Source organism: Phoca vitulina, unplaced genomic scaffold (assembly GCF_004348235.1).
Source record: "Phoca vitulina isolate PV1807 unplaced genomic scaffold, GSC_HSeal_1.0 scaffold62, whole genome shotgun sequence".
Taxonomy (NCBI): Eukaryota; Metazoa; Chordata; class Mammalia; order Carnivora; family Phocidae; genus Phoca; species Phoca vitulina.
The window spans coordinates 3,112,703-3,139,098 of record NW_022589765.1 but is presented as its reverse complement, the minus strand read 5'-3'; the positions used below and the strand labels follow the sequence as shown (position 1 = coordinate 3,139,098).

At 38.3% G+C, this 26,396-nt stretch overlaps 1 protein-coding gene and 1 pseudogene across 2 annotated transcripts in view; one reads left to right on the top strand and one right to left on the bottom strand.

Annotated features, from left to right (window-relative positions):
• The window catches only part of XIAP (X-linked inhibitor of apoptosis), a 53,967-nt gene that overhangs the window by 20,557 nt on the left and 7,014 nt on the right, over nt 1-26,396 (top strand). For both annotated transcript variants that reach the window (XM_032391379.1, XM_032391380.1), the window contains 5 exons: nt 15,124-16,032; nt 17,101-17,200; nt 18,238-18,316; nt 18,990-19,032; nt 24,131-24,331. In XM_032391379.1, coding sequence (XP_032247270.1) covers nt 15,156-16,032; nt 17,101-17,200; nt 18,238-18,316; nt 18,990-19,032; nt 24,131-24,331 — 1,300 coding nt within the window. In that variant the 5' untranslated portion in view covers nt 15,124-15,155. The remainder of the gene's footprint in view (nt 1-15,123; nt 16,033-17,100; nt 17,201-18,237; nt 18,317-18,989; nt 19,033-24,130; nt 24,332-26,396) is intronic.
• LOC116623861 lies at nt 9,025-10,999 on the bottom strand (annotated as a pseudogene).

The following is a 26,396-nucleotide window of genomic DNA, read 5'->3' as shown; positions in this document are numbered from 1 at the left end:
ATGGGATTTTTCCAACACTAACAAAACAATGAAGGTTGACATGACAAAAGCCCCTTATGGACTGGGATCCCTTATGACAGACTCCCCTGAGAGCTGGCACGTTAGATGAAAAGAGTGCTGCTTGTGACTTCATGTCTCAGAACCCCAGTCTATTTGGCCACCAAGATGCACACTGGTATGTGCATCTTCTGGCTGGCAGAGACAAGAGACAGTATTCTCACTGGTCACACAGCCACGCTCTCAAGACTTAGAACAAGACAAAAGGAAAACTTCATCCAGCGTTTTATATATGTATGTTAACAGCTTTAGCTAAGCCTTGGGTCTCTCAGAGCCAAACTAATACCTAAGAGGGATGTGCCACTGGTTTGGGGATCATGTAGTAGTTTACAGAGTAACTTGCATGGAAACTTCTTTGAGATTGGCAGGTGACCTAATATAAATCTAACCTGTTCCAATTTATTCTAATACAGGAGTCTTTGGATTAGGTGGCCAGTGCTGTAATAGCTCTTAAATACTTGACCCATGCCCTCCAGTCTTGTGGCTTTGGCTTCCGAGATGTTTCTTAGCAACAGCCTTTACCTCATGTGTTCATTAACCCACAACAAAGTTTGTCTAAACAGACACCGGTCTGGTGAGAACCATGAATTCACCAATCAGGGAGGCCTGCTTGAACAGCAGACTTACAGGGCCTATGCCTGTGTTCTCTACCCTATGGTCTTCCTTCTTATGACAAAACGCAACAGAGACAAAGAAAAACAGTGACAGTCTCTGGGAGGAAAAGGATCAATAAAAATCAAGAGTACTCAAAAAAAAAAAAATCAAGAGTACTCATAACAGATCTTTACCAGAGTTGCTATACCCAAGGAACTAGTTTCACAAATATTTTTTCCTGCTAATCTAAATTTAGAAAAGGAAAAAAAGGACTTGCACCACTCTCATTTCCACTGGACCCTTCAGGCAGAGATCCAGAAGACTGACATGGTAAGAATTCTTACCTTCTGCCATGCCTATCAGAGGTGCCAGATTTCTCAGGTGCCATAGCCCTGGAGCAAGCAGTGATCAGTCAGTAAAGTTGCTCCTGCTTGGCTCACCAACTGTTGGGGAGAAAAGTTTTTTCCTCTACTATTCTAGGTTCTTTGGCTGGTAAATTGATATAAAAGATTAACAGGAGCAAAACAAATTTAAGTACATACAGAAGCCACATAAGAACATGAGAGCCACAGGCAGTCAGGTGGTTGAGGCTTATATGCCATCCTGAGCTCAGGAGAAGGGGGATAGGGGTCTGAGACTTCAAAGGGGAGGAAGACAGTTTACAAGAAGGTGGGAAGAGCAAATGTTTGATAAACAAATGTTTGCCAGGCCATACAGAGAGAGTGGGACACAGAGAGGAGTTTGATCTCCAGGCCCTGCAGAGCTTCCCCCAGCTTAAGCACACCTAGCCCAAATTCTTTGTAGTTATCTCTGATTTCTCTTCCTGGACCAAGCCCTTTATCTAAATTCCTTTAGGCAGTTAAGGGGAAGGTAAAAGCTTTTCCTCTTTGGGCCTTGATTGACTTCAGCTTAAAGTAATCCACATGCCGAAGTGGCATATTTTGGGAAGGCTTGTTCTGAAACCCTTCAAGGAATACCAGAGGGTTTAAGGTACAGGGTAGCATGAATGAAGTGACTTCTTGAATTGTTTGATCATGTGTGTATTGTCTCTTTTTAAAAATATACATCTAAAATTAGTGTTCAAAAATATGATTTGAGGGGTGCCTGGGTGGCTCATTGGGTTGGGCCTCTGTCTTTGGCTCAGGTCATGATCCCAGAGCCCCATGTCAGGCTCCCTGGTCAGCGGGCGGGCGGTGGGGGGCTGCTTCTCCCTCTCCCATTCCCCTTGCTTGTGTTCTCTTTGTCAAATGAATAAATGGGATCTTTAAAAAAAAAAAAAGAAAAATATGATTTGATGAGGTCATGATACATTTGTATAGTCATGTACTAGTCATCCATTTAAAATAATGTTCTAATCCAGATAAAGATTGATGTGGGAAGATGCTTATGATATATTATTAAATGGAAAAAAAGGGCTTCTGGGTGGTTCAGTCAGTTAAGCGTCTGCCTTCAGCTCAGGTCATGATCCTGGAGTCCCGGGATCGAGCCCTGCATTGGGGAGTCCCTTCTCAGTGGGGAGTCTGCTTCTCCCTCTGCCCCTCACACTGCTGTCATGCTCTCACTCTCTCTCTCTAAAATAAATAAAACCTTTAAAAAAAAGAAAGAAAGCAAGTTATAAAATACCATGTATAATAAATCCCCTCTAGAAATATTTATAATATGCACACAGAAAAGGTTCTGAAAGGATAAATATACTAAAGGTCACAGCCTGGGTAGTAAGATTCTTTTTTAATTCCTCTCTTTTAAAAAAGAAAACATTAGGGGCGGCTGGGTGGCTCAGTGGGTTAAGCGTCTGCCTTCGGCTCAGGTCATGGTCTCGGGGTCCTGGGATCAGCAGTTTCAGCTCCACGCTCAGTGGGGAGTCCTCTCCCTCTTCCTCTGCCCCTCACCCTGCTTGTGTTCTCTCCCCCACAAATAAATAAATAAAATCTTTAAAATTTTTTAAAAAATAAAAAGGAAAATATTTGTATTAAAGATTGAGTTAATATCCATCTTGAGATTTTTTTTTCCTGCCTGTTCCAATTTTAGCAACGGTTTTAATCTGGGCTCTGAATAAGCGTAAATAGTATTAATTATGTCATGGATCTACGGTTTGGACTGTAGATGGTTTGTTTTTTAATCAAAGGCAACTGATTAGCAAGCACTGTAAATTGCTTAAGTTCTGAACAGTTTCCAATGAAATGGAAGAGGGAATAATAGTAATAGTGATAGTATAATATTATAATAGTAATAGCCTTCAGTGAATTATTGAGCCCCAAACCTGTGTATTCCTCATTCAAAACAGTGTTTTGGGGAACACAGTTGCATAATTTGTTAAAAGATGAGGGAATACCTTACTGTGTGTCCATTCTGAGCAACTGTACCGGTGGAGTTAATTATTATAAATAATTAGGCAAAGACTAGAGGTCTGTGCTCAAAATTTAAGTATTACTATGACTTTATAAACCAAGTATAGAACATGTAATTGATATTCTCTTTGTTGATTCTCAGTATGCCCTTGCAGGTGTTTACAGAAGTAGGTTTCATGATCAAGCACATATTGTATATAGCAGTATTCATAAGTTCAGGTTATTGACTGAGCTTATGAGCTAAGTGCTCATTAAAGCCATTTAGTGGGGCGCCTGGGTGGCTCAGTTGGTTAAGCGACTGCCTTCGGCTCAGGTCATGATCCTGGAGTCCCTGGATCGAGTCCCGCATCAGGGAGCCCGCTTCTCCCTCTGACCCTCCCCCCTCTCGTGTGCTCTCTCTCTCTCTCTCTCATTCTGTCCCAAATAAAAAAAAAAAAATTTTTAAAAAAAAAAAAAAAAAGCCATTTAGTTATTTGAATGGCTATAGTGCTTAATTTTAGGGAATGAACTTTTGATTTGATTGAATGTAATTAACCTCAAAAATGTTTTGTTGACCTTTTAATTTAAAGTTGAAAGAGGGGTGCCTAGCTGGCTCACTTGGAAGAGCATGTGACTCTTGATCTCAGGGTCGTGAGTTTGAGCCCCACATTGGGTATAGAGATGACTTAAAATAGGCTTCATGGTTTGAAGAACCCTACTAGTATAAAGAAACAATTTGACTAAAATTTGAATTTTTATGTAAATATAGCTGAACTTTAAAGGTGATACACTCTTTTTGTTCAGGGCATATCATTTTTAAAAGTTCAGTTTCTTAATATTATGATAAATTTACGTACATACTACAACTTTGTAAAAATGCTATTTTTTTTAAAGATTTTATTCATTTATTTGACAGAGAGAGACACAGTGAGAGAGGGAGAAGCAGGCTTCCCGCGAAGCAGGGAGCCTGACGCGGGGGCTCGATCCCAGGACCCTGGGATCATGACCTGAGCCAAAGGCAGACACTTAATGACTGAGCCACCCAGGCGCCCCTCAAAATGCTATTTGTAAACAGGGAACTAACTGGCTAATACTAATTAAAAGAGGGATTGGCCTCCTTTTTATGTCAGTGAGGATGTTTCTTATCTTAAAAGATCCCTGTGCTGAACCATTAGAGACTCTTAATCTCAGGAAACAAACTGAGGGTTGCTGGAGTGGAGGGGGGGGAGGATGGGGTGGCTGGGTGATGGGCATTGGGGAGGGTATGTGCTATGGTGAGCACTGTGAATTGTGTAAGAATGTTGAATTACAGATCTGTACCCCTGAAACAAATAATACGTTATATATTAATTTTAAAAATAATAAATGGGAAAAAAAAGATCTCTGTGCTGGATCTTCTATAGGGGGAAAGGCAACTAATGAGCAAAACTTACAATATTTCTGCATGTAATAAGAAAGAATCTTAAGATAAATTTGAAATTATGATGGTGTTTTATGGTGAACACATAAAATTTTGATTGTTACTATGAAAAATTTTTTGAATCCTATAACATTTTTGAAATGTGAATTTTAAAAAGTTTTTATTTAAGTAATCTCTATACCCAAGGTGGGGTTTGAACTCATGACCCCAAGATCGAGATTCAAATGCTTCTCCTACTGAGCCAGGCAGGTGCCCCTGAAATGTGATTTTAGTATAGGTTTTTATCACTGAAGAATTATACTGTTTGCATGGTATGCATGTATTTCCTATTTTATTCACATTTCCTAGGCATATATTAACAATTTTTAGTGCTCACGGTGATCTCAAGTGTCCAGGGGAGATGGTGGGTAGGATGTGGCATAATAACAGCAGTAACCTAATAGAGGTGGTTCAGCATTTGTTCTTTTGCCCAACATTTATTAAGCAGTATTGCATGTTGTGCGTTGCCTTAGGCATTGGGAATACAGGTATGATAAGACACAGTCCTTGCCAAAAAAGACCTTCATTCTAACAATGTACTACATATATACACACATACAGACATGCATGCAGAAATTCCCAGATCTTGTTCTAGTACAACTTGGAGCATCAGCAAATTGTGTAGAGGATATAGTAGTGGCACAAAGAGTAATCATTCTGGGGTTTTGAGTGGAAGAATCAGCAAAGATGTCATAGGTGAGATTCTAAAAACTACATTTTCTGAGTTTTAAACAGATGACTTTAATTACTTAATGTATTTAAGCATAATAGTGCTGCAGTGGGAGCTAATCGGGATATATTGCTTGCATAATTCCTGTCATATTTTTAACATCATTGTATTAGTTTTTTTAGGGCTGCCATAACAAGGTACCACAAACTGAGTGGCTTAAAACAACAAATTTATTTTCTCACAGTTCTGGAGGCTAGAAATTGGAAATGAAGGTGTTGGCAGGGCCACATTCTCTCTGAAGATTCTAGGGAGAATCTGTCCCCTGCCTTTCTTGTAGCTTCTGGAGTTGCCACTGATCCTTGGTGTTCCTTGGCTTTTTTAAAAATTTTTTTATTGTTATGTTAATCCCCATACATTACATCATTAGTTGTTCCTTGGCTTTTTGATGCATTATCACTCCAGTCTGCCTCCATCTTTACATGGCCATCTTCCCTACGTGCCTCTGTGTCTGTGTTTCTTCTCATAAGGACTTCAGTCATAGTGGATGAGGGCCCATCCTAATGACCTTATCTTAACTTGATTACATCTGCAAAGAACCTATTTCCAAATAAGTTCACATTCCTAACCAGTGGTTAGGACTTAAAACTTATCTTTTGTGGGGGCACAATTCAACCCGTAACAATCATTTAGTTCCTTTTGTATTGTGCCATATCAATATAATTACTTAAAAAATGCTTTTTCATGATGAGAGGTTAACAAAGCCCCTCGTTGCAGGAATAACGTTAAGAATTTGTAGTTCAGGGGCACCTGGGTGGCTCAGTTGGCTGAGCGGCTGCCTTTGGCTTGGGTCGTGATCCTGGGGTCCTGGGATTGAGCCCTGCCCCACATCGGGCTCCCTGCTCAGTGGGGAGCCTGCTTCTTCCTCTCCTTCTCCTGCTCCCCCTGCTTGTGCTCTCTCAGGTGCTCTCTCTCAAATAAATAAAATCTTAAAAAAAAGAAAAGAATTTGTAGTTCATTAAGTGAGCCTGTAGTGATTGGATAAATTTCTTCCAGAGACCAGAAGAGTGAAGCATAGATAGATTATAGAGATCTATGAGCTTCATAGAAGAAAAAAAAAGAAAACACTAAAGGTTTTTACTTATTTGTTAAGAATGGTGATTTATTACTCAGGTGCTATTTTGACTTAAAAATTTTTGTTTCTTTTTTTATAAAGATTTTATTTATTTATTTATTTGACAGAGAGAGAAAGGGAACAAGCAGGAGGAGCGGCAGAGGGAGAGGGAGAAACAGGCTCCCCGCTAAGCAGGGAGCCCGGTGCGGGGCTCGATCCCAGGACCCTGGGATCATGACCTGAGCCGAAGGCAGACGCTTAATCGACTGAGCCACCCAGGCGCCCCTTGACTTAAAAAATTTTAATAGGTATTTATAGTGGTTAATTTTCAGTCATCAGAGACAGTTTCCTAGTTAGCCATCTTAAATAAATTTGTATTAATTTGCAGACTTTCATCACTGTCTGGTACACATATGAAACTGCTTACTTATATTTTCAAAGATGCTGTGATAACTGAAACTCATGATATTATAGAGTACGTTGTTTTTTAAAATTGCCTAAGCCAAGTAATAATTGGCTGCCAAACAACTTTTTAAAAAAATTGTTAATCTTTGGGGCGCCTGGGTGGCTCAGTTGTTAAGCATCTGCCTTGGGCTCAGGTCATGATCCCAGGGTCCTGGGATCGAGCCCTGCATCAGGCTCCCTGCTCGGCGGGAAGCCTGCTTCTCCCTCTCCCATTCCCCCTGCTTGTGTTCCCTCTCTCGCTGTGTCTCTCTCTGTCAAATAAATAAATAAAATCTTTAAAAAAATTATTAATCTTTGTTTCAAGTAAGGCAGGTATTTATTAAAAAGCTTAATACATTTCTGAATAGTGTTCTAATATTAAATCTCACAAAAAATACTTCTCTCTGCATGGGATTTTTTCTATTGCTTTAACATTAGAGGGTTTTTTTTTCCCCCAATTAATCAGGATTTTCTTTTTCTTTCCCTTTTTTTTTTCTTTTTACACTGTTTAGAGAATATGCCCTTCAGAATGTAGTGATTTGATTCTTTCAGTGTTTTAATAGCACACAACTGTTTCTAAGGGCATGCATAGGGACGCCTTAGTGGCGTAGTCGGTTAAACGGGTCGTATCTCAGGGTTGTGAGATCAGTCAAGCCTGGCATCAAGGCTGCATGGGGCTCTGCACTCAGCACAGAGTCTGCTTCAAAGACTCTTTCTGCCCCACCCCTCCCCCCCAAATAAATAAATACATTTTTTTAAATAAATTTAAAAAGGCACCCTTCGTAGACCTACCATAAAATTAATTAGTAAGGGTCCCTGGCTGGCTCAGTCAGTAGAGCATGTGACTCTTGATCTTGGGGTCCTAAGTTTGAGCCCCACATTAGGCACAGAGATTACTTAATCAAAATAAAATAATAAATTAATAAATAGCTTTTGGGGGAATTACACATAAACTGTAGGGAACCTATGTACTTCATGATATTCTTAATTTTTATGTACATGCATACTGTAGTGCTTGTGCACATTGTACAATGATAAATACCCAAGAAGTCAGGCAAAGAATGAAAGTTGGCAGCCTTACTCTTATTTGTTCTAAGTGGATATGCGAGAAATAAATAGCCTAATGAAAATAATATGATGATAAACTCTGTCAACAATAAATACCACAACTTTCTCCTAAAGTGTAGTCAGTGATCCTGTAATAATCCCACTGAAGATCTAAAATCTTTGTATAAAAAAAGTACACAAATCTGTCCTGTGTGTAAAAATTTTTTAATCTATGTGTATTTTGTATTCAAAACAATTCACACTACTTGAATACATTAAAAGAGTTCAAAAGCACACTAACATAAATGTAGACACAACAAAAGGAATGCTTTGCAATGAGAGAGGGAATGAAGATAAGAATCAAAGGAGAGTCTCCTATATTACCAGAGTCAGTGCAATTAACTGCACTTCATAACAAATTATATCTATTTGGAACTAGTTTATAAATATGTAAGCCATAAGATGAACAAAGTGAATGTTAAAAACCCACAGAATTTCATAATTCAGGAACATAGCTTCAGTGCTTTATAATATGGAAAGAAGCTCCTAAAAACAGCCAATTGGTTTGCTTTCTTAGAAGTTAGAAAAAAATGCATTTCAGAAAATGATTTGTAACGATTAGGAACAGAAGAACATTAAATAAAATATTGAGAAGAACTAAGGTCCTCAGAGTATCAAAAGAGATAAGAATTAGACTTCATATTAGAATTTAAAGAATGTAGTTGAAAGAAATATTAGTGGTTAAATATTTAACCACTTCACATAGAAGTGATTTTGTCCTCTCACCTACTTCTGTTTTTTGTTTTTTTTTTTAAGATTTTATTTATTTATTTGACAGAGAGAGACACAGCGAGAGAGGGAACATAAGCAGGGGGAGTGGGAAAGGGAGAGGCGCCCCTCTCACCTACTTCTGAAAATGTATAGTAACATCTAGTTTTCTGTATAAAAAGCACATAATTTCCTTAGCAAAGCTCCCTTTGTTTTAGCCTTAAAATCACCTCTGATCCAGCGCTCTTGGCTGGCACAGTTGGTGAAACATGTGACTCTTGATTGCAGAGTTGTGAGTTCAAGCCCCATGTTTGGCGTAGCGTTTACTTAAAAAAAATTTTTTTTAATTAAAAATCACCTCTGAGGGGCGCCTGGGTGGCTCAGTCATTAAGCGTCTGCCTTTGGCTCAGGTCATGATCCCAGGGTCCTGGGATCAAGCCCCGCATCAGGCTCCCTGCTCGGCGGGAAGCCTGCTTCTCCCTCTCCCACTCCCCTTGCTTGTGTTCCCTCTCTCGCTGTGTCTCTCTCTGTCAAATAAATAAATAAATAAAATCTTTAAAAAAAAATCACCTCTGATCCACCAGTTTATACTAACAATTGCCAAACTAGCATTTAAACAGCTTTATCAAGATGTATCTCACCTACCATAAAATTAATTTTAAAGTGTACAGTTCTGTTGCTTTTAGTATATTCACATTTGTGCAACCATCACTACAGCCTAATTTAGAATGTTTTCATTACTCTGAAAAGAAACCCAGTAACCATTTGCAGTCACTCCCTATTCCCCTCCTGCCCCAGCTATGGGCAATCACTAATCTACTTTCTGTTTCTATTTATTTTAATAACATTTTAAACTTGCAACATTATTGTTCTCATGCCTGTTCCAGGTCATTGACTCAGAGGTTTAAAAGTTCTTCGACTAGCCATATTTACAAGTCCTGCCATATTTACAAGTCCAGCGACATCTTTATTCAGAAAACATTCGAATGATGATTTCATAATGATTGTTCCATAATCTAAGAGTTTTTGATCTGGTACATGTGTTTCAAATTCTGTTCATGCAACTTGCTAGGGATGTTAAACTCAATTAGAAGGATAAAACCATTTTGTCCAGACTTGAAACGAAGTTTGTTCTATGTGTGTTAACCATTCCAGGCTTTCTGGTAGTGAGAACAGCTTTAGGAATCTTCTGTAGCATACCATTATCTTCAATAATAATGTCGTCTTCATCCTTTGGTCAACGTATGGTTTAATTTGCTGTGGATGGCAAAGAAGGCTATTATTATCAGTAGATTTGCTAGAGCTGCCAAAGTCCTACTGTTCCTAACGTTATTCTGGTTTACTTGTCTCGCTGTTACGATGAGATTGCAGCTGTTTACAGTCATCCTATTACTTGATCAAAACTCTATTCTGAAACTTCTATGCCATTAACTTCTAAAACTTCATCATTAATATCCAGTAACCGTGTGCTGTGAACCTGATCTGGAATAAGCCAGGATGTTAAAGATCCCTGGGACTTATCTAAGCCATGTGGTGTCTCCCTTGGGCTTTCTGAAACCATCCTGGCTATAGAGTCCTAGAGAATGTTCAGTGCTGTGTTTGTAAAGATAAACTAACCCTATGATGTGTTTCTGGGAGAATATTTGTGTCTGTAATAGAAGATGCAGGTCTAACGTCTTGGGGCATACCAATGACTGGATGTGGCTTTTTTCTGTGGTTGACAGAACACAATGCATTGACTAAAACATTTTCCTTCTTCATTAGCATGTCTGTACCAAAAGCACTGTTATCTGCCTCTCCCTTCTTTTGTATAAAAATCCTAAGTAGTGGGTTGTCTGTTGAAATACCTTTGTGATAATTATCGTTATTTATAGGTAGTAAGTCTCCCTGGAAATCTGCATGGCCTAATAAATTGTCAACATTAGGTATTTTATGAACATGTTGTAGTAATCCATAAAACTCAAAATGTCCAAGTTTTGCTCTTTCTAGCAAAAAACCAATGAAATTCATTGTCAGACCTACTCTTCACCTCCAGGATGCCCTGGCAGCCACAGTCCGGCTGAGTGCCGGGCTGCCTCTGTGGAGTGCTAGGTGGGCGCATGCGCACACTCAGCCACAGGCCAGGAATCCACAGCTCACCAAATGCATCTGTAGAGTCAGCTTGGATCTCAGTGCTCAGCTCCGCTGAGCTCCACAGGGCTTCACAGGACAGCAAGGACTGGTCTGGCAGTGTAGCCGGTAGAGGCACAATTCCCTCCCTCCTCTCTGCAGGGCTCCAGTGGAGGAGGTTGAGGGGGCAGTTAGCCCATCCACCTCCCCCATGACTGGGCTCCTGATCCAGGCCAACAGCGCCAACCTGAGAGACTGTAAGTGAAAATATTATTAAAGACATTTGGGGGGAAAAAAAGACATTCTGGAGAAAAGGATCACCTGTACTCCTGCCACCCTAACCTAATTTACCCACTTAATAAAAGTTGCCTTACAATAAAAAAGGGGGGATGCCTGGCTGGCTCGGTTGGCAGAGCATGTGACTCTTGATCTCGGGGTCATGGGTTCAAGCCCCATGTTTGGGGTAGAGTTTACTTTAAAAAAATTACCTTATAAGTCTTATCCAGGGGCACCTGGGTGGATCAGTTGGTTAAGCATCTGCCTTCGGGTCAGGTCGTGATCTCAGGGTCCTGGAATCAAGCCCCGCATCAGGCTCCCTGCTCAGTGGGGAGCCTGCTTCTCCCTCTCTCTGTCCCTGCTCGTGTGCACATGTGTGCACTCTTTCTCTCTGTCAAATAAATAAAATAAAAATCTTTAAAAAAAAACCACAAGTCTTGGGGGGCGCCTGAGTGGCTCAGAGGGTTAAGCATCTGCCTTCGGCTCAGGTCATGATCCCGGATCCTGGGATCGAGTCCCGCGTCGGGCTCCCTGCTCAGCAAGAGGCCTGCTTCTCCCTCTGCCTCTCTTTCTCTGTCTCTCATGAATAAATAAATAAAATCTTTTAAAAAACAAAACAAAAAAACAAAAACAAGTCTTATCCGTAAGTATATGTTTTCATGCAGTGGCAATCTAATGTATATCTTACTTTATGTCCTTTTCCCCATTAAAATAACCTTTTTTCTATATATTTGACAACTTCAGTAATAAAAGCCTAGGAGAAGTAGAAACTTTTGTATTGTGTGCAGATACCAGTAGGTGGGTTTTATGTGGCTATCTTTACTCAGTTGACTATGCTAAATGTATAAGTGTGCTGTGTATGTATGTATATGTACATGTACGTGTATTTTTTTGGTATGTGTATATTTTAAACACAACATCTCATGATCTTGAAATTTTCCATGCATGTGGCACTGCTTGCTGATTTTTTCTGTGCCATTGTTGGCTTCCATAGTACCATTTTTCCCAACCACCATTCCGTTCAAGATTACTGACTGCCTAGCCCCTTTAATTACAGAGCTTTCTTTGACATCTTTTTCTGTGTGCCTTCTTACCTTTCTGCTTACCCAATACAGAGCATGAGTGTGCTTTCACAAAGAAGCCTTAAATGATCTCAGCATACTTTATTGCACTTAGACCTTTTCACATCCAAAGCTTTTTATCACCCTTCTCCAATATCCGTACCCCATTTTCTTCTCTATTCACAATTCCTGTGCTCCATATATACTTATTTTCTAAATATCATCTCTCTACCTTCATTTCACTTAAATCCTTTATAAATAAAATCCTCTCTTTCATCCCTTTCTTTTGGTGCCTTCTGCCAATCCCAAGGTTTCTATCTGTTGTCAGTCATTTTTCTCCCTTTCACCCTTAACCTCTCTGGTAATTCTGCTTTCGCACCCTTCAACAAAAGCTCACACTCTGATAATGTATATGTAGTGTTCAGTTGGGTGCTTCTGAATAAATATCTGCTTTTCAAAACAGTGAAATCCAAACTATTAGCATGGAAATAACCCCTGGGAAGATGAGGTCTCCACTTGAAAGCTTCAAATAGAGATTCTCCTGCTATTATTGAATGATGGAGTTTTATGTAATAATATCTGAAATGGGGTGACTACTTGAACCATACAAATATCTGCTATTGCAAAATGAGAATAGATCCTTGATTTTACACTTCTGTCTATTTTGATTGACCTGAGAAATAAAACTTAGCACTTCAGAGAAGGTAATTTTCATATGTTCTGGATTATATTGAGCATTAATTCTTCAGGGTCATTATAGACTTAGAAATGTTTTGTCCTGCCTCCTACTCTATGCCCAAGTGCCTTCTCATGATGGGAGAAATCTACAAGGCACCCCCAATCCATTCTGCACTGCTGTTGATTGTTGTAACTGTTCCTCGTATTGGGTTAAAATCTACTGGCTATAATTATATTCATTGACTCGACTTCTGTCCTCAGGCTACACTGAATTTGGATCCCTTTCCTGTATAACAGCCTTTTAGATAGCTAATGGTAATTATTCTTTCCTCTACAGCCCTCTCCCCACATTTTTTTTCCCTTTGAGATAAACACTCTCAGCTCTTCTACCTGTTCCTCATTGGACACCATTTTCATCATCCCGATTGCTCTCTATAGATACGACACTTTGTTAATGTTCCTTCTGAAGTGTTTTCAGTACTGAAAATAATATTCAATGTGTAGTTGAATTGGATCTGGACCTTGTACATCTGGACATTAATGCAGCCTGGAGTTGCTTTAAGTTTCTTTTTTAGTAGCTATGTAATGTTGGCTCATAATGAACTTTTTTTAAAATAAGCTCTATGCCCAACATGTGGCTTGAACACACAACCCCAAGATCAAGAGTCTCATGCTGTACCAACTGAGCCAGCCCCTCATAATGGAATTTTTAATTAGCTAAAATCCCAAGATTTTAATCTAGAGGTTTGCCTTCACATGACTTCTTTCCAAACCAAGTTTCCATTTTCCTTTAGTTGTGCAACAGATTTCTAAAGTCAGAACGTAATGTTTAATATCCCTATTAAATTTCATCTCAGCCTGTCAGCCAGCCTTGGTTTCTTTGAATCTTGATTTTTGTCATCCAGCTTATGCTGATTGAGCAAGGGGTCTTGACGCTAGTGTCAAAATGTTTTCAGATATCTGGGAAACAATAATGAAGAGTCATGGAGTCTATCTTCCAAAAATTGTTGTATGCAGATATATCTCAGCTCTTGTGGTATATATGAATTACTACCATTGTAAATGACAAGGCCAGGAAAGACTGAAATTTATTGCCAGCCTGCAAGACAGAAGCCTTGCGTTGAACATTACTCCGAGATGATGTTCCAAGACCTATTGTGCCAACATAATGCAGGGGTTGCTAATTCTTCCCAAGAAATCAATTAATGCACATACAAAGTAGAGACAGAATTATTGTGACCGTCTTTTTTTTTTTTTTCCCCAAGCATGTACTGAGCAGAGTATTAGGAACAGTGTGAGATTCTGGAGAAGCAGGTTTGCCTGAGGCAACCCTGAATTATGCCTGTTGTCCCAGTGTAATTATTAGCAGCATTATTTTTCACTTTCCAAGGTGTCCAAGTTTGGAGGATAATTTATCTGGCTACCCTTCTCATAACCCAGCTAGTCCCTTTTAGTATTTTATCTGGGTTAAATGTTACACAGCTGTAATCTGGCAGCTTTGATGAGGCTGTGGTAGTACTTCTCTTCCATTTGAACAGATTGTTTTTTGACTATGGGAAGTTGATAGCAAAAGTACCTGCAATTAAGGTCTACACATACTTAGTATTTTTCCTGAGCTACCCTCTAGAGGGCAGTAATATATACATCCTAAATGATCCGATTCCAACAAAAAACGGACTACAAGAGTCCCATTTTCATATGCATGAAAATCAGAAACATTTGATGCCCTGAAAGGACATACTGGAACTGGGGCGCCTGAGTGCCTCAGTTGTTAAGCATCTGCCTTTGGCTCAGATCATGATCCCAGGGTCCTGAGATCGAGCCCTGCCTTGGGCTCTCCGCATCTGGCTCTCCGCATCGCTTCGGGCGCTTTGCTCCGTGGGAAGCCTGCTTCTCCCTCTCACACTCCCCCTGCTTGTGTTCCCTCTCTCGCTGTCTCTCTCTCTCTGTCAAATAAATAAATAAATAAAACCTTTAAAAAAAAAAAAAAAGGACATATTGGAACCAATATTGTGAGTAAAACTCAACCTTTTGCTAAGCAGAAAAGTAAATATTAAAAATTTATTCATTAACATTCTGAACATACTTTTTTTTAAATTGTAAAAACTGAACTTTGATGCCTTGAATATATAATGATCCATTATAACAATTACGCAGAGTTTAAGAATCTGCATATTTTATGCTTTTGTTTTTCCTAATTAATAATTTTACATGGTTAATAATTTTAATATATTCTGTATCACATAGTTTCCACATTTATGTAAAATAAGCAATTAAAAATGAATAGTTCTATTTTACCTGCTTAAATATTACTTTCCTCTAAAAAATGAAAATGCTAGGTTTTACTTTATAGCTTGAATCATGTGGTAATATAGAGCTCTAGTATTTGGAATTAGAGTGTTTCTTAGAGATTGTGTAATTACTTTTATGTCATCAGTAAGTAATTTGTTAGCTCCTAATATCAAAATTATATTGCCTGTGTTTCACATTTTGGATTTCCTAATGTAATGTTCTCTTTTTAGAAAAGGTGGACAAGTCCTATTTTCAAGAGAAGATGACTTTTAACAGTTTTGAAGGATCTAAAACTTGTGTACCTGCAGACATCGATAAGGATGAAGAATTTCTAGAAGAGTTTAATAGATTAAAAACTTTTGCTAATTTTCCAAGTAGTAGTCCTGTTTCCGCATCAACGCTAGCACGAGCTGGTTTTCTGTATACTGGTGAAGGAGACACCGTGCGGTGCTTTAGTTGTCATGCAGCAATAGATAGATGGCAATATGGAGACTCAGCAGTTGGAAGACACAGGAAAGTATCCCCAAATTGCAGATTTATCAATGGCTTTTATTTTGAAAATACTGCTGCACAACCTACAAATCCGGGTATCCAAAATGGTCAGTATAAGGCGGAAAGCTACCTGGGAAACAGAAATCATTTTGTTTTAGACAGGCCATCCGAGACTCATGCAGACTATCTTTTGAGAACTGGACAGGTCGTAGATATTTCAGACACCATATACCCGAGGAACCCTGCCATGTATAGTGAAGAAGCTAGATTAAAGTCATTTCAGAACTGGCCAGACTATGCCCACTTGACCCCAAGAGAGTTAGCTAGTGCTGGACTCTACTACACAGGTATTGATGATCAAGTGCAGTGCTTTTGTTGTGGTGGAAAACTGAAAAATTGGGAACCTTGTGATCGTGCATGGTCAGAACACAGGCGACACTTTCCTAACTGCTTCTTTGTTCTGGGCCGGAATGTTAACATTCGAAGTGAATCTGATGTTGTGAGTTCTGATAGGAATTTCCCAAATTCAACAAATGTTCCAAGAAATCCAGCCATGGCAGATTATGAAGCACGGATCATTACTTTTGGGACGTGGATATATTCAGTTAACAAGGAGCAGCTTGCAAGAGCTGGATTTTATGCTTTAGGTAAACTTTCTTATTAAACCAGGCTAATAACTAAGTTTCCAACTATTGCAGTGCTCCTAAAAAGTAGATGCCTTTAGCCCCTCGAACTGGTAAATATTTAGGTGTAGGCTGGCATGATTATTTATATCAGTATTAATCTGCGAACCCTTATGTTGAATCTGCAATGTAACCACTACATGTATGGGAGAAAGACAACCATATTGTGAGTTATGTTTACCTTTATGTGATTGTTTTTTGGAGAAGGATGACATGCAAAAGATGATAGATCTCCTTGATACAAGAATGGGTCTGACAGTAACTCTAATTAATTGAGCACCTACTGTATGTGCTCAGTACAAGTATTACATGCATTCTTTCTACACCTCATAAAAAAGAGTTAACATTAAAGAGTTTAGTTTGGCTGATATTAAAATTGATCTCTGCCTTTTGTATATAGACTGTATATTTGAAAGCTGTCCTGTATGATGCCTTCTTGCTTCAAATAAGCACTTCTCAAACGGACGGCTGTAAACTTGTCAGGAAGGGCCGTTAGTGTGATGGCTTCCAGGTGTATTCAGGAAAGTTATACCATTATATATCTGACCCATTTATTTTAGGATTGAGTAGTGCCCAAATGCAAAATATTATTTATTTCAGTATTTTATTTACATCGTCTCCTACAGCAATCTTGAAGGCTTGTTTAGTGTCCTGTAGCTATAACCTTAGAGAAACTTACTTTGTAATTTTGTTATGCTAAGTACTGTTAAAGTTTCACAGTTTGAAAAAGTGTAGTATTGGTGGCCCCAAATGACACATTAGAAAGAAGGTAACAATTGTAATTTTTCACATAAAAATTGGCCAGTTTTATTTTCGCCTTTTGTAAAATACCTCAGATTGAATCAGTGAGTTTACTGTGTATTTCCTCTTCAATCATGTCTTTGACTTAGATGTGAATTTGAATGTCGTCTTTGAAGCTATAAGATTTACATGTAATTTAGAAATGATTAGTTTCATGGTGTTAAAGGGGGTATTTTTGCGTAAGCTTCTAATTGCACAAATACATGTATTTTTACTTGTGTCTTTTTTTAGGGGAAGGTGATAAAGTAAAATGCTTTCACTGTGGAGGAGGGCTAACTGATTGGAAGCCCAGTGAAGACCCTTGGGAACAACACGCTAAGTGGTATCCAGGGTAAGGTATTTAAATGTTTATTCAGAAACAGGCAAGTTAGACACTGCAGTGGGAAAATCTTGAATAACTTTTCACCTCAACTATTTTTGCCTTTACCATGGCTTGCAATTCACACCAGTTTTATAAAAATGGGGTCACCTACTTTATAGAAAAAAAAAAGCCCTAAGCCTTCCGTGGTGACCAAAGCATTCATTGCTTATGTGTTGTATCTATGACATTCAGATGATTCTGTTTCTAAACACCAAATTGGGAATATATAGTTTTGTTGTTGGAAGTAGGCTCTTTTCACGATGGGCACAAGAGAGCCCTTGTTGCCAAGAATTTTCCCTAAGAACCCATCACACCCCCTGTCAAATAGTACTGTATCTCACTGCTTCTAAGACATACAGTTCACATCTTCAAATTTTTGAAATGAGGACACATCTGGTGGTGGGTCATAATTTAATTGGCAGTGGTGGTACATAAAATAATCACGCTTCTTATAATCAATGGCATCTTAGAATGATAATGACATACTCTAAATGTCCCTTTGCCATCTTGCTTCTTTAAAAATAAGGTATACATATATATAAGTGGTGTAGAATTTTTGGCCTGCAAAATAGTACAACTTAAAATTTCAGAGCGATTGTTTGAAAATAAACCTTAACCTTAAAAAGCCTTAAAAGGAAAGGTTGAAAGCCCAATGAATTCCTTCAAAATGTACAGTTGGTTAATCCTCTAAATAAAATTTAAGATGAACTATTTGAAAAAAATTTTAAATCTTAAGGCGATAATTTAATAACTTGCTTAAAAGTTGAAAGTTCTCAAGTTGGTATTTTTTGCCTCACTAAGATTAGCAAAGTAGCATAACAAAGGGAACATTTTTTTTTTTAACTTTAAAATGACAGTTGATAGGGAATTGGATAACATTTCATTTTGCAGCTTCTTAGAAATACCAAAAAGCAAGTTAATGGAATTAAGATCATAGAGATTATATCTTTACTTATACTTCACTAACTTATCAGCTACCAAAGTTTAACCTTCTTTTAATTGTTTAGGTGTAAATATCTATTAGAAGAGAAGGGACAAGAATATATAAGCAATATTCATTTAACCCATTCACTTGAGGACTCTGTGGTAAGTCACATATTGTAGAATATATATTTTTAAATATTAATTTCTTTTGCAATGATTTCTTGGTGTAAAATTCACAGTATAGTATCTTAAATTAATAATGTATGGTGAGCTTTAAAGGGGAGATCTTGAAGAATGCTTGTTATTCTTAACCTGAAGCAGATTTATGAAAAAGGAATCACCATGAGCTGATTGATTTACCTATCAGTGTAAACAAAAATGGGCTTGAAGAACTAAAATACTTAATCCCTCAGCTTTCTGAAATTAGACTTTTGTGTAATGTGTTTTATAGTCATAAATAGTTGTAAACTTTTCATAGACAATATTTTAAATCTCAAAACTGTGTCTAAATTGACGGTGCGTCCTGGAGTGGCCAAGGTACCATGTGGGAGTGGGAGGCCAGAGTTGCCATTATGGCCCTACCGTGAACTCTCTTGCCTCCATTAAGTTGTTTTAGCTCCCTGAGCCTCAGTGTCTTGTCTATAAAGTGAATGGATTGGGTTAGATGATCTTTTAATTCCTTCTAGCTTGATCACGTTATGCCTCTTGCGAACCTTCGTGTGTTGAATTGGAATAAAGCCAATTTATAAATTCATGATTAGTGTAATTTTTCAAATTGAGGTAATTGCCTTCTACCAAAAAGAATTCTAACTTATAATCCATATTTCTATTTTAGGTAAGAACTGCTGAAAAAACACCATCATTAACTAAAAGAATTGGTAAATATGTTTATTAAAATAATTATATGCTTAATTTCATTGCCAGTTTATTACAGTTGTTATTTATAGGGTAGAGACTTAAGCTTGTTCTTTCAAGGTAATCAAGGTATATTTATTTGAGATGAGATTGCTATAAATCTAAGAATTAATGAAGTGCTTATAAATTTAAGCCAGATATTTATATATTAACATTCGTGTGACTAATGTAACACTGTACATTAATTGTACTGGAAAATTTAAAAATTACGCTAAATCATATTAAATGATAAGTTATATAGTTATATATAAATAAAATTATATTAATTATACTAAAAAATAAAAAATAAAATTTTAAGAAAGAACATTCCTATGGAGATTGGGCAGTTAGCTTTTCTAAGTTCAGGCGCAGCAGCTGTAGGCTGTCCATTGTCATTTCTGTTAAAATCACAAAAGGAGGAGTTAAGTGTATTTTTGTCCCAGGTGCTTCTTGAGTTAGCCAGGATCATGAATCCAATGCTCTAATGTGCCATCACCATGATCAGCCCTACCTGCTTCCTTATCCCGTGCCATCTTTGTGCCTCCCCCAGTTTCTTCACAGAGGGACATGGTTTGGTTTACCTCCTGTTCCCTTATAGAGAGGTAGAGGTTTTTATCCCAAAGATTATTTACTCATCGTAAACCTCTTTAAAAACCAGAAAGATAACTATGTTAAGCAGAGATGATACCATTATCCCCACATTTCAGATGAAGAAACAGAGTCAAGGAGGTTAAGTGACCTGCCCACAGATATGTTACAAATCATTAGTGGAACTAGGACTATAAACAGGGTCTTCTGAAACCTACATCACACTGTAGATCTCGTTCTCAACTTAGGCATCATGTTTCAAAAATAGTAAATTTAGAATATGTCTACTGATTCCCCACTCCTTATAGTGTCATCTATTTAGTATTTTAAGGGTTACAAGACAAAACTATATATATGCATAAATATGCTTAAGAAGGAGAGCCACTTTGATAATGTTTGATACAGGTTTGTAATGGACATAAGTAATAAAGTTTAAGAAATCGTTTATTTCAGCCTATATTTTTGAAATTATCCACAAATGAAGATTCTATAACATTTCTTGATAGTAATCATCCTTACAATGCATCCTGTACTTTTTATGACTAATGAGACTCTAGTTTAGGATTAATGTTTTAAAATTGAGATGTAATTCGTATAGCAAAAATTTCACCCTTATAAACTGTACACTTTAGTGGTTTTTGGTATATTCACAAGGTTGTGGAATCATCACTGCTATTTAATTGCAGAACATTATCGTAATCCCTAAAAGAAATCCTATGCCCATTAGCAGTCACTAGCAGTCACTCCCCATTGCTGCCCCTTCACCCTCAGGTCCAGCCAGACAGCTACCAATCTACTTCTGTCTCTCTGGGTTTGCCTATTCTGGACATTCCATATGAATGGAATCATAATATGTGGCTTTGAAGTTCATCCATGTTGTGGTACTCCTATAGGAGTACTTCATTCTTTTTTTATGGTGGAAAAATTTTCCTTTGTATGGATAATACCACATTCTCTTTATCCATTCATCAGTTAGTTGATAGACATTTGGGTTTCTACTTTCTGGCTCTTATGAAGGATACTGATGCTGCTATGAACATTTGTGTGCAAATTTTTGTGTGGACATAGGTTTTTAATTCTGAGTATATATTTCGGCATGGAATTGCTGGGTCATGTAGTAACTCTACATTTAACCTTTTGATAAACGGGCCAGTTTTCCAACATGGCTGCACCATTTTACATTCCCACTAGCAGTGTATAAGGTTTCTAGTTTGTTTCTCCACATCCTTGTTAACACTAGTTATTGTATGTCTTTTTTTTTTTTAAGATTTTATTTATTTGACAGAGAGACAGCAAGAGAGGGAACACAAGCAGGGGGAGTGGGAGAGGGAAAAGCAGGCCTCCCGCAGAGCAGGGAGCCTGATGCGGGGCTCAATCCCAGGACCCTGGGGTCATGACCTGAGCCAAAGGCAGGCGCTTAAGACTGAGCCACCCAGGCGCCCCGTATGTTTTATTTCAGCCATCTTAGTGGATGTAAAGTGGTATCTTATTGTGGTTTTGATTTGCATTTCCCGATGGCTAATGATGTCAGCCATCCTTTCATGTGCTTATTGGCCATTCGTATGTCTTCTTTGGAGAAATGTCCATTGCCTTTGCCCATTGTTTAGTTAGGTTATTTATCTTTTTGTTATTGAGTTATAAGAATTCTTTATATATTCTAGTTTTTTACATATACGTCCCATGTCAGATACATGATTTGTAAATATTTTCACTTGTTCTTTTCACTTTTTTTTTTTTTAAAGATTTTATTTATTTATTTGACAGAAACACAGCAAGAGAGGGAACACAAGCAGGGAGAGTGGGAGAGGGAGAAGCAGGCTTCCCTCGGAGCAGGGAGCCCAATGCGGGACTGGATCCCAGGACCCTGGGATCATGACCCTGAGCCAAAGGCAGAGACGCTTAACGACTGAGCCACCCAGGCGCCCCTCTTTTCACTTTCTTGCTGGTGTACCTTTGAAGTATATAAATTTTTAATTTTGATGAAATCCAATTTATCTTATTTTTTGTTGCTTATGCTTTTAGTGTTATATCTAAGAAATCATGCCTAATCCAAGGTCATTTATGTTTTCTTCTAAGAGTTTTATGGTTTTATCTCTTACATTCAGGTCTTTGATCCATTTTGAGTTAATTTTTATATATGTGTAAGGTGGGGGCCATTTTAATTATTTTTCATGTGGATATCCTGTTGTCCCTGCTTTTGGTTTTTAGCAAGATAAGCTTGAGATGCCTGCAGGATATCCAAGTAGGTGGGTCTTAAAACCTGGAACTCACATAAGTAAGGGTAAAATTGTGGTAGTGGGGGAAGTATCCAGAGAGATTGTTAAAAAGGGGGCGATCAGTGAGAGAATGGAAGGGAACCACCAGTGTCTAATCAGGTGAGCAGAAGGAGCCAGCGAAACAAGCTGGAAAAAAAACCAAATAGTAGAACCAGGAAAGTGTGATGTCCAGCTGACCTCTGGACATCTCCACCTAGAAATCTCAAAAAACAGCTCAAATTCAGCATTTCTAAAAATCACTCAGACGGGGCGCCTGGGTGGCTCAGTCGTTAAGCGTCTGCCTTCGGCTCAGGTCATGATCCTGGGGTCCTGGGATCAAGCCCCGCATCGGGCTCCCTGCTCCGTGGGAAGCCTGCTTCTCCCTCCCCCACTCCCCCTGCTTGTGGTCCCTCTCTTGCTTGTGTGTCTCTCTGTCAAATAAATAATAAATAAAAATCTTTAAAGAAAAACCACTCAGACTGAATCCAGTCCTGTTCTTCCCCGCCCCCCCAAGTTGGTTAATAGCTCCACAGTTCACAAAGTCACCCAGTAATTTGAATCATTTTAAGCTCTTTGCTTTCCTTAATCCCTCTACAGTTAATTAACCACCAGGTCTGATGAAGTCAACCTTTTTAATATTGTCTAAAATCCACTGGTTCTGCCCTAGTTTCTGCCCTTATTTCTCATTCAGATGCTTTAGTAGTCTCATAAATGGTCTTTTATGTGCATTATAACCTCCCAACAGAATTTTTCTTTATCAAACAGAAATCTTAAGTTACTTTCCTACTTCTTTTGTTACTTACCATGTAATATTTCTTATAATCAAATCCCTTTCCAACGGCTCCTTTTAAAAAACATTTATTGAAATACAGTACACATACAATAAAATGCTTAAAATAGACTAATCTTAAGTATTCAATTCAATGAATTTTAACGTGCATTTATCTGTGTAGTCATCAGCCAAATCAAGATATAGAACAGGGGCAACTGTGTGTCTCAGTCAGTTAAGCATCTGCCTTCGGCTCAGGTCATGATTTCGGGGTCCTGGGATTGAGCCCCGCATCGGGCTCCCTGCCCAGCAGGGAGTCTGCTTCTCCCTCTCCCTCTGCCCATCCCCCTCCCGCTAGTGCTCTCTCTCAAATAAATAAAATCTTTAAGAAAAAAGATATAGAACATTTCCACCATGCCAGAAACTCCTTCAGGCCCCTTTCCCAATCAACATCTACCCTAAGTTATGTTCTGACTTCTATTACCATAGATTAGTTTTGAACATCTTATAAATGCAATCATATGGTATATTCTTTTGTCTCTGGCTCATCATTATGATGACTTTTTTGTTCATCAGATCTGTGAGATTCATTATGTTGTCTGTGGCAGTAGTTCATTTTTCTTCTTGCTGTGTAGTGTTTGAATATACCACAGTTTACTTATCCATTCACCTGGTGATAGATGTTCAAGTTGTTCCCAGTTTGAGGCTGTTACAAATGGCACTGCTATGAATATTCTTGTGCATGTCTTTGGTGGATTTTTTTTTTTTTGGTGGACCTTTGTACTTATATTTAATACTCGAGTAGAATTGATGAATCAGAGGTTGTAAATAAGTCTCCTCTTTTAGCAGTTCTCTACATAACCTGTATATCTACTTTGAGTACCATTACAGTGAATTTCTATTCATTTTGTTGCCTTATCTGGTTCACCCCCCTTGGCTGCAGAAACTCAGTCTCAGAGATAGGAAACTCACACATTCAAGGTCACAGACTGTGAATTCCTCCTGTTTCCCATGATTTTTCCAAAATAATTGCTAAGGACTTGGGAAAGATATCTACTCTTTAAGTACTTAGGTTAGCTGTTAATGAGTACAGCTGATTTGAAAAAAGGTCTGATTTTTGAAGCACTTAACTTTTTCTTTGAATCGGCTTTACCTAATTTTTTACTATTTCTTTACCTAATCTTTTACTATTTCTTTGGTCTTTAAAGCACCTAATCTCAATTCATAGTGCTACAAAATAATACTGTATTTTCAATGATTATAAGATTCTGAAAGATTCTTCAGTGCTTAAATATTTCAATAAATATTTCAAAATCTTCTTCCCAAAGTAGCTTTGATTTGCTGGTTTGTTTTTTGTTTTTTTCTTGCTGCTTACCTTTTTCTTTTTAACTGTACTTTGCTGTTGAGTTGTATTAATGAAAATAATTGTTTAAACTCTGTGTTCTTTTTCCTCACCAATTTTTATTTCAGATGATGCCATCTTCCAAAATCCTATGTTACAAGAAGCTATACGAATGGGATTTAGTTTCAAGGACATTAAGAAAATAATGGAGGAAAAAATTCAGACATCTGGGAGCAACTATAAATCACTTGAGATTCTGGTTTCAGATCTAGTGAGTGCTCAGAAAGACAATACACAAGATGAATCAAGCCAGACTTCATTGCAAAAAGGTATGCATGGCTGTTTTTAAAAAGCAAGAAACACCTAACAGTACTTCATTATGGTTAGTTTCTTTTTTTTTTTTAAAGATTTTATTTATTTATTTGACAGAGCGAGACACAGCGAGAGAGGGAACACAAGTGGGGGGAGTGGGAGAGGGAGAAGCAGGCTTCTCGCTGAGCAAGGAGCCCGAAGTGGGGCTCGATCCCAGGACTCTGGGATCATGACCTGAGCCGAAGGCAGACGCTTAACGACTGAGCCACCCAGGCACCCCTGGTTAGTTTCTTATTATGACTTTGTGACCCATTCATTTTTTTTCCTTCTCATATCCCCCTTAGGATAAACATTTTTTTAAAACTTTCTGTTAATAAAAAATGCACAAATACTCAAAAGTGGAGAAAATACTAAAATGAACGCTCACGTACCCATAAACCAGATTCAATAATTATCAACAATTTTTCAATCTTGTTTCATTTCTTCCCCCAACTTTTTTTGCTATGGTATTTCAAAGAAAATTCCAGGTATCCCATATATCATTTACCTGTAAATACTTTAAATATACCTAACAGATAAGGATTTTTTTTAACATAATCTTAATACTGTTTTGTTAAGCAGTAACTTAAACTGTGCTCAGATTGCTCTAACAGAATACCATAGACTTAAACAACAGATATTTATTTCTCACATTTCTGGGGGCCGGGAAGTCCAGGATCAAGGTGCTGGCAGATTTGGTTCCTGATGAGGACTCTCTTCCAGGCCTGCACATGGCTGCCTTCTTTCTGTGTCTTCGCGTGGCCAAGAGAGAGCACTCTGGTCTCTCTTCCTCTTCTTATAAATACACTGATTCCATGGGACATCTGGCTGGCTTAGTCAGTAGAGTATGTGACTCTTGATCTTGGGGTCGTGAGTTTGAGCCTCACGTTGGGCATAGAGTTTATTTATTTTTTTTTAAGATTTGATTGATTTATTTGACAGAGACACAGCGAGAGAGGGAACACAAGCAGAGGGAGTGGGAGAGGGAGAAGCAGGCTTCCCGCTGAGCAGGGAGCCCGATGCGGGGCTCAGTCCCAGGACCCTGAGACCATGACCTGAGCCGAAGGCAGACCCTCAATGACTGAGCCACCCAGGCGCCCCTAGAGTTTACTTTAAAAATAAATACAGGGGTACCTGGCTCAGTCGGTAGAGCATGCGACTCTTGATCTTGGGGTTGTGAGTTTGAGCCCCACGTTAGGTGTAGAGATTATGTAAAAATAAAATCTTTAAAATAAATAAAAATAAAAATACATACATACATAAAGAGAAAGAAAGAAAAAAAGAAATAAAAGAGATACTGATTCCATAATGAGCACATCCCACCCTTATGACCTCATATAAATTTAATTACCTCCCAAAGAGCCCATCTGTGAGTCCCATCACATTGAGAGTTTAGGGCTTCAACATATGAATTTTGGGGGGGATACATTTATTCCATAACATACTGTTACCACACTTAACAGAATTACCAATAATTCCATAATATCATTTGAAAATCAGTTGGTTTTAATTTTCCCCATTGTCTTAAAACATTCTTAACAGTTGATTTGTCCTAATTGGTATCCAAGTAAGATCCACTGATTTAGTAATTTAATTTTATTTTTGTAATGATTTATTTATTTATTTTAGAGAGAGTGCAGGGGGGAAGGGACAGAAGGAGAGGGAAAGAGAGAATCTCAAGCAGACTCCCCACTGAGCATGAAGCCCTTTGCAGGGCTTGATCCCTTGATCCTCATGACCTGAGCTGAAATCAGGGGTCGGATGCTGGGGTGCCTGGGCGGCTCAGTTGGTTAAGCATCCAACTCTTGGTTTCAGCTCAGGTCATGATCTCATGGGTTGTGGGATTAGGCTCCACACTCGGTAGGGAGTCTGCTTGAGGATTTTCTCCCTCTGCCCCTCCCCCCTTCTGTCTCTCTCTAGAATAAATAAGTCTTTAAAAAAAAAAAAGAGTCGGACACTTACCTGACTGAGCCACCCAGGCACCCCTGATTTATTTAAGTATGGGTTTGTGTTTTAATTTAGATAAAGAACAATGAAGGCTTT